This window comes from Cystoisospora suis (genome assembly GCF_002600585.1).
Source record: "Cystoisospora suis strain Wien I chromosome Unknown contig_2262, whole genome shotgun sequence".
In the NCBI taxonomy this organism is placed as follows: Eukaryota; Apicomplexa; class Conoidasida; order Eucoccidiorida; family Sarcocystidae; genus Cystoisospora; species Cystoisospora suis.
The window spans coordinates 23,730-32,084 of record NW_027155061.1 but is presented as its reverse complement, the minus strand read 5'-3'; the positions used below and the strand labels follow the sequence as shown (position 1 = coordinate 32,084).

General features: G+C 43.5%; 2 protein-coding genes across 2 annotated transcripts; both read right to left on the bottom strand.

The window, feature by feature from the left end:
• Nucleotides 1–378: 378 nt before the first annotated feature.
• On the bottom strand, nucleotides 379–3,991 carry CSUI_004763 (uncharacterized protein; the record flags this gene model as incomplete). Its single annotated transcript, XM_068064947.1, has 2 exons — nucleotides 3,334–3,991; nucleotides 379–2,445 (listed from the first exon to the last, which is right to left on the bottom strand). Coding segments are annotated over exons 1-2 (2,598 nt in total), but the record flags the coding sequence as incomplete, so codon positions are not given.
• Nucleotides 3,992–5,000: 1,009 nt separating this feature from the next.
• On the bottom strand, nucleotides 5,001–7,078 carry CSUI_004762 (uncharacterized protein; the record flags this gene model as incomplete). The annotated part of the gene is made up of 3 exons (XM_068064946.1): nucleotides 5,001–5,121; nucleotides 6,050–6,249; nucleotides 6,937–7,078. Coding segments are annotated over 3 exons (462 nt in total), but the record flags the coding sequence as incomplete, so codon positions are not given.
• Nucleotides 7,079–8,355: the final 1,277 nt, after the last annotated feature.

Here is an 8,355-nt window from a genome sequence, read left to right as displayed (position 1 = left end):
ATCTATCTTTAATCTATCTTTAATCTATCTATCTATCTTTAATCTATCTATCTTTAATCTATCTATCTATCTATCTTTAATCTATCTATCTATCTATCTACCTGTCGGTGTCAACACATGCATATATGTCTGAAGGCGTGGAATTAAGATTGTGTATGCTACCTTTCTGTGTCTTTACACATCGATCGCACATGCGGTATGTAGCTTCTTTACCCATCTCTAAGACAGCTTCGAACTTCTGTTCTTTCTCCTGATACTTCACTCGACCACTTTACCTAGCTCGGAAGTCGTCGCTTTCTCTCTCGTTGCATCTACCCTCTCTGTCTTCATGTATAAGAAGATATTAAGCTTCTCTCTACTACTTCTTCTTCTTACCTGCGAATCTGCAGTATAGGCCCACTGCTTGATGTGTCTGTGAAACCACTGCCATATAACAGCGTCCTCAATAAGAAAAGAAGATTCATCTTCATCGTCTTCTTCTTCGTCTCTTTCTCCTTGTTTCTCTTCATCTTCTTCTGCCCTTCCTCTTCCTTTCTCCATATATGTATCTTCTTTACTATCTCTCAATCGCCTCTCTCTTTTCTCCGAAATTCTCATCCCCCTATGAGTCGATTTACACTTCGACCTTTGTTCTTGTTCTCCTTCTCTCCATTTGCCCTCGCTATTCTTATCGAACTTTTCCCGTCCCTCTTCTTCCTCATCTTCTTCCTCTCTAATCGGTTGAGACGGCATATCAGTGGTAGGAAAGTATCTGCTTCCAAAATGAAGTTTACAAGATCTCTCTTCTCTTCTTTTTCTTCTGTTTCTATCGCATGGAGAAGAATCGTCAGATATGCGCATGTGATCGAGCTGCTGTCTCTGCAGCTTCAAAACTGCTGTCGTACTACAAGAACGTAATTCACGGGGATTGCCTTCTCCTAGTCTGTGTGGATCTTTAAAAATATCTTTCCTTTCTTCTTCGTCTCTCCCTTTTTCTTCTCCTGTGTTTCCATCGTTCTTTTCTTGTCCTCTTTTGCCTTCTTTCCCGTCGATTCCTTCAGCTTGTCTACCTCTCTCTGTGTTTCTCTCCTTTGTCTCAAGCGTATACACAGGTGGCCGACTATACTCTTGCTGGCGTGAAGGCCGGCTTAACGTCTCTGTATAAGAGGCGCAGTGATAGATAGGATGCCGAGACACCCGCGAGAGATACAACTCTGGAGAAGGGAGATGAGGAAGATATGAATGACAAGGAATTAGAGAATATTCATGGTTGTCTCTTCTACATATAGAGGGCCGTTTTTCTTTCCATGGTGCTGATGGAGATTGACGTCGGTCTTGAGTACGCTGAGACATCCTATCGTTATTCCTAGGGCGTGTTCTTTTATAGAGGTACTCCTCTCCGTGCTTTTGGTTCATATACTCCTGACTATGTAGACTTCGCTCTATTCTTTCATCTCGTAGGAAGTTCTTCTGATTCTTCCCACTGCATGACCTTAATAGCTCTCTGCGCATGCCTGGGTTGGTCGTTAAACCTGCTGCAGCGTGGATGACCGCATACACAGATACTATGGCTCCAGGAGGACTGTGTAGAGAAGAAGGATAATGATGCAGGTGACGCTGAGAAAAGGAAGAAGAAGAGGAAGACACTTGGCTCAGATTTGGAGGATTCGTTGAATCTTCTTCATAATGGTGGACGTATAAGGGAAAGGAAGTTAAAGGGATCGATATATGCTCTTGTTCTCTTGTATGGATCGAGTTATCTTCCTCCTTCTCAGCTCTTGTGTGAGGTAGGCTATTCACTAGAACCGAATCGACACCCTCTGTAGAAGAATACACAGCAGAAGGATGAGGAAGAGCTAGGTCAGACGGCAATAGCGAGAGGGATGGATGCTGTTCACAAGAGGAGAGACGGTCGGCAAAAGTAGTGGTAGTAGGAGAAGGAGATCCGGTTGCTCTATGCCAAGGGTTGGCTGGAGAGCTTGTCTCTCCTTCTCTTCTCGGTAGAGAAGGCCTGAGTGGTCTTGAGAGTTGCATGGCTGTGGGGGGGTAGGGTGCAGGATGGAAGGAAGAAAAGAAAGGAGGTGGGAAGAGAGAAGAAGAAGAGGCAGGTACGACTGGGAGAAAAGACGAAGGTGAAGGAGCAGCGAGAGAGGGGTGATAAGAAGGGTCAGGAGGGACGAAACAGAGAGGAGAAGAAGAAGAAGGGGGGTGAGGATAAGAAGAGAAGGAGAAGGCAGGAGGAGATGCAGTAGAGGGCGACGATGAGGAGAAAGAAGAGCTTGGGAGAAGAGAGGTAGAGAGATGATGTGAATAGAAGAGATCGATATTAGATGGGGGGCTATGAGTATGTTGAATGAGCCATGCATATGTTGAGGGATAGATAAAAGGAGACGAAGAAAGCAAAGGAAGAAAAACGCATCTTCTTGAAGCAACGTGATCTATAAGAAGACGAAGAAAACGGTCTCTCTATAGAAGGAGAAGGAACAGCGCAGAGAAGAACAGACAAGGTGATCGACAGAAAGATAAGAAATGGTAGACAACGAAAAGATGAAAAACCAAAGTACCAAGCCAGCTAAATCTCATTAGGGGGGACTGCAATCGTTGCAGCAGAGAGACAGCTCGCTCTGCAAGCACCTCTCATGGATTGAGACGAGGCTTGTATAGAGGAAAGACAGTCAGGAGAGAAAGGAGGAGAGAAGAGGCGGCTATCAAGACTGAAGCGGAGGTGGGACGGAAAGACAAGAAGGAGAAAAAGACTTGAGCTTGGAGACTTCACGTGTATAGACACCCAGACATAGAATCTGTATTACATGCGCCCTGGGGGCTAGAAGGATATTGTCAGCCTGAGTGGGAATGATACACACAGCAATATCTCTATATAGATATACAAACGTGTTGGAGTGGATGATAATTGCATATATAATACATGCAGATATATAAGGAGCCAATCAAATGAGAGCTCTAGGTAGTTAACTCTTTCCTTCCTCGAGTCGACCACATCGAGTTCGCGCTGGAGCACACAAAGCATCACCATAAGGAATCATATATGACAAGCTCTATATACATATATATATATACATACATACGTATAGGAAGGTAAATTGATAGATGTCTATGTATGCATATGTATGTATAGGTCTGAATGGGTATATCTCTATATGTCTGCATATACATATATTTGTATCTATGGATATATAGTCATACTCAGAACGCCTAGTGCTGATATACCAGTCTCCTATAAGAGTAGGAGAAAATGTGGTGGATGTACAGGCCTCTACCCTGATGGTAAGTAGAGAGATCTAGAAGGTAGGATAAAAGAGAGAAGTACCAAACTGTCTCTATTCTCTTCCTTACAGAACTGAAGCTAAGAGCCTCGGCTGCAAGGTACGTCGATAAGGCTTCAGGTAACCAAGCATCGCCCCACCACGTTGACGGATCTCCCTCTTCTTCTTCTCCTCCCCTTCTCTCTTCTTCTTTTTCTTTGTTCTTCTTTTCGATGTGGTAATGATATCCATGTCCTGACGAAGAAGGTGGGGGGGTGCAGGACCTCGAGGCAGATGAAGGAATGTTTCTATCTTTCTTCTGTCGTCCGGAGACAGTCATATCGATGCAAGTATCGTCTTGATCTTGGGAGACTGAGCGCTGCTTGGGTCTCTTAGAGCTACACAGCCGAGTGGTCATATCAGAAGAAGAAGAAGAAGAATTCAGTGAATTACAAGGCGTACCGAGATCTACAGCACATCTACAGCAATTCGAGCCTACCCATAACCCGCATGTCACGGTGTATAGACACTGGACTGCGGCTACAATATCGTCCGCTTCTCCTTCTATAGGATTTCTCTCGCTTAAAAGAAAGAGGTCGAGAAGGGAGTCACGAAAGATCATCGCTCCGTTTGTTGCTAAAGAACGAAAGACAAGAAAAGAAACGAGAAGAAAAGCAAAGAAAAGAAGAAAGTCTTTCACAGCTGACAGTCCCGCTTTGTGTACTTTCGTCCGTCATACTACGTGATCTGGATCTCTAGCAAAAGAAAGAAACAAGAAGAGAGATACATCAATCAAATACAGAGTCAAAGGAGAAGAAAGGCAGATAAAAATAGACAGATAGATAGATTAGATAAGTAGATGGATTGATGGATTAAAGATGAATAGATAGATAAGTAGATAGGTAGCGAGATCGATAGACTAAGGATAAATAGGTAAAGAGAGTGCGTGCTCTTTGAAAATGCCGACAAACTTAAGAGAGAAACAAGAAAAGAGACGAAAAGCGAGGTGAGCCTAGAAAAAGAGAGAGCGCCACTTTTAAGAATGTGATACACTTGAAGGCGTCGGAAAGATCAGCTGGAGAGAAAGACGCTTAGAGGTGGTAGGACGCATAGAGCCAGGATGGCCTACTTACAAGTCTACAATGACATTAACAGAACGACTTCTCTGCATGCAGTAGATATACATATATATATACATATGTATATGTAGAGAGAAAAGAGATACATATCTATGTAGGCTATGGCTCTTATTCTCTACGCCACATACAAATCTTCTTTTTTATCTCCTTATCGTAAGGCCTCGACTGTACGTACTCATCTCAGCATATGCGTCGGAAGCATACGGCGTGAGAGATTTTCCTGGCTTTCGGAAAGGGCAAAGAGGAAGACTCTCTGGTATTCTTCTCTCTCTCTCTACTTTCTCACACCAAAATGTATGTAACACTTGATAGGGGGCCTTCTGAGTACCTACCCTTACAGACGCAAACGGCGACATTTTGTATGTACACATACACATATATATATATATATATATATGTGTACATGTAGGATTGTATGTGTGCATCTTTCTCTGGAGTTGATACGTCTCTTCCTGCCGTCTGTGTAGGTTCCTTTCTTCTACCCGTGTCCGAACCTTCTTCACTCATTGAATGGAAAGTAAACAATGGAAGAGAGAAGAAGAGATGAGAAAAAGAGAGAAAGAGAAAAGAGAGAAATGAAGAGTGGGAGGAGCAGATAGAAAAGTGTGAGATATGGTACCATAGTTGAAAGAGGTCATATCATGGGGCATGAAGAGAATATCAAGCTTCTCGCTTTCATAGGGAAATTGGAAGTAGTCTTGAAAGTAACATAAGGCGTCTGTGAGCAACCAGAGAAACATCTATACGACACATACAGACAAACACAAACATACACAGACACGCACAGAGAGAATGAAGAAGAAAGAGCAAGACACAGCGATGCTATGGAAAGGAGAGAGAGATATGATAGGACACCTCCGATCTTCTTTCTCTCTTAGGTGCCTTATCGACTTGGCAAGAAAAGAACAGAATAGACAAGAGAACGAGAAGTGAGGTGGAAAGAGAGAGACGAGTCAATCTGTGAAAGAGAGGAAGGAAAGTGAAGAGGAAAGGTCCTCTCAACAAGTTCAAAGAGAAAAAGAAGGTAGGAGAAGAATAAGAGAGAGAGAAAGCCCTTGGTCGTGGGACCTTGTGAAGTCTATCTAGGTCATACGGAGGAAGAGGAAGATGGAGACACAGACGGAGAAGACAAGGGAGAAGATCCAACTACAGAGGGATTTGACTATCGTAACGCATTTGTCGCTAACATAAACATCTGTACCTACATAGAAGAAGAAGGGATACATACATAAGTCATCGTAAGCTCAACTTGCATACGGAGAGACAGCAGGCTCTCGCTTATGATCCCCTTTCACAGCAACTCTTTGTCATCCATTCACCTCCATACATATCTATCTATCTATCTACCTATCTCCCTCTCGCTCTCTATTTATCTCCCTCTCTACATACATCTCCATAGATGAGGAGGTAGACAAATCTATAGAGATTAAAGAGGCGGCAAAGCCTTTCTCAAGTCTCCTCTTAGGGCATCTCTCCATCGAGTTACATCTGCTTGAAGCTAAAGTCAGCTGACCTGTCATCGCCCCATCCCGTCTATCACCTTGATCTGCCTGTTTCTACGTAGATCTACACATAAGACGATCTAGATCGCTATCTCTCTATCTATCTCACCATGTAAATAGACCTCCTGCTTTACTCTTACACTTTACTGTGACTTCATCTCCTTACTTGCCAGTCTTCATTCTGCTGTTTCCTCGATTGTCGGAAGTAGAGAGTGACAGGAATCGATTTAGAATGGCTAGCTGGAGAAGTCGCCTCCTCTTCTTCCTCCTCTTCCTCGTCATCGTCAGCTTCTTCATCTTCACTATCTCCCTCGAGACTCCCTTCATCTGCACGGTAAGCTTCAGCACGCGAAGTTGTCGACCGATCTGAGACAAGGGAAAACGCGAAAAGAGAAAGAGGCTTTCTCCGAGTTGCTTTTGAATGGGTGACAAGAAAAGACCGGGTGTAAGGAGAAGATAAGAAGTCAACAAGAACAAAAGATGTGCGAAGGTGAAGATTTCAAATAGATCACAGAATACCCCTTTTAGGTGAGTATATGTAGACATGAGAGTCTAGATTGATAGCAGAGTCAACCAGACAGTCGATGACTATAGCAAGGACGACGCGAAAGGAACAGAGGAGATGAGGAATTCCACATCGATCATGCCATCTATCTTTTCTTATACATGTGAAGTCTAGAGTCATATGTATCACCCCACATACATGTATCTCCCTCCCACCTTCTTTGCTGACGTTCTACCAAGAAGCGTAAATCTCAAAACTATACACTGGATAGATGTCGACCTACATTTGCATGAAAGCTCACGTCGACATTTACAAAGTAGTATCTTTCGAGGGGTCTTCATACACCTCGCTCACATACACCTGCCAAGCAGAAGAGGACAACTTTGTCTACCTCTTATATCTGCCATTGACCTTTCGTCGTCTATCTATACCATTCTCCTCTTCTCTACCTCTATGCTAAGATTGGAAAGATACTCGAGAACATAGTCGATGATCTATAGACGCTGTATGTAGACAACAAGGCTGGGAAAATGCAGACCGAATCTCACCGTGATAGTAATGACGAGGGAGGGGACGATGACGATAAGAAGAAGAAGAAGGACAAGAGAGGGAAAGGCGTCGATTTCCTCCCCAGGCAATGGAGACTTGAAGGGCTTGGAATCGACCCACGGCGAGAAAGAAGGAAGAGGGGCTAGTAGACACCAGATAAGAAAGGTGAAAGGTGGAAAGAAAAGATGGAAGAAAAGAGTCATGGAGAAGAAGAAAAAAGGGAAAGAAATGATTTAAAGTCAACACGTTATCTAACCTATCTCTCTATGGATTCTCTGTCCACAGTATCATCTGTTACATCTCTCTACAAAGAAATGCCATTGTACGTGTATATTCAGAGAACTGGAGAGATGGCTACTCTATCTAGATGCTGTCCGAGAAGGAAAGACCTCTCTCTCTTTTTCAAGACTCAGGAAATGCGCCAGTAAGATACCCCGGCATAGCTAACTTGATATCTCTAGTAATGAGTGTATATACAGGGGACAGTATGAAGAAGACTTCTTCATATCTTCCCTGACAGGAAAGAAAAGAAGCTATGGTCTTTCTACGGAGATGGATACGGCTCTCGAGCGCGGCGATGAGCAGTGTATGGACAACTTTCTCTCTCTCGCTCTGCTGCAAACCTCGCTGGAATTTCTGTGTGAGCTGTATGTACACCCCACTCTCTCTCTTTCTCCAGTAGGGAATGTACAGAGTCAGGAAGAAGCCATTTCCTCTTACCTCATCAAGCCACTCTTCTTAAACGTCCACACCTTGCACGCGCCGCTGAAGGCAAAGAACGTATACACCTGTACAGACTTCGCTATACAAACCTATACACATGGATGTATACAGACTTCTCTATAGAACATCTATATACATGTATGTACACAGTCTTTGCCATAGAACATATATACATTTTTGACATAGCTATATACCTGCATATGGATGTGTGTATGTCTACAGATTGATCTGTGTCACTGGACGCTATTGTGAAGCGATTCTCGAGATACTCTACCTACTCGAAGCTGAAGAAGAGATAGACTGCCTGCCGTTTCTCTCCCTGTGTACACAGAGACTGCGATCGGTGCAGGAGATAGATATACGCAAGAGATGCTTTTAGATCGACATTTGTCAGCTAGGCAACACAGTATGATGGGAGAAAGAGACTTCCTTAAACAGTAAGAGGAACCGTGTGTGAAGTGCGTGGAGTATGCATGCGTCATAGAGTTGGCTAGCTGAGGTCTTGAGACCACCATCCAAACAAGTAGGGGAGTGAGAATGGAGTGTATGTACAGCGGAGGCTTCCCGTGAAAAGCAATAACAGCAGCGACTTGTGGTGAAGGCAGTATTTTCAAATGGAAAAGAAAAGGACTGAATATAGATATGTACATACACTGAAAGAGAGAGAGAGCTGAATATGCTTAGCATAGGATATC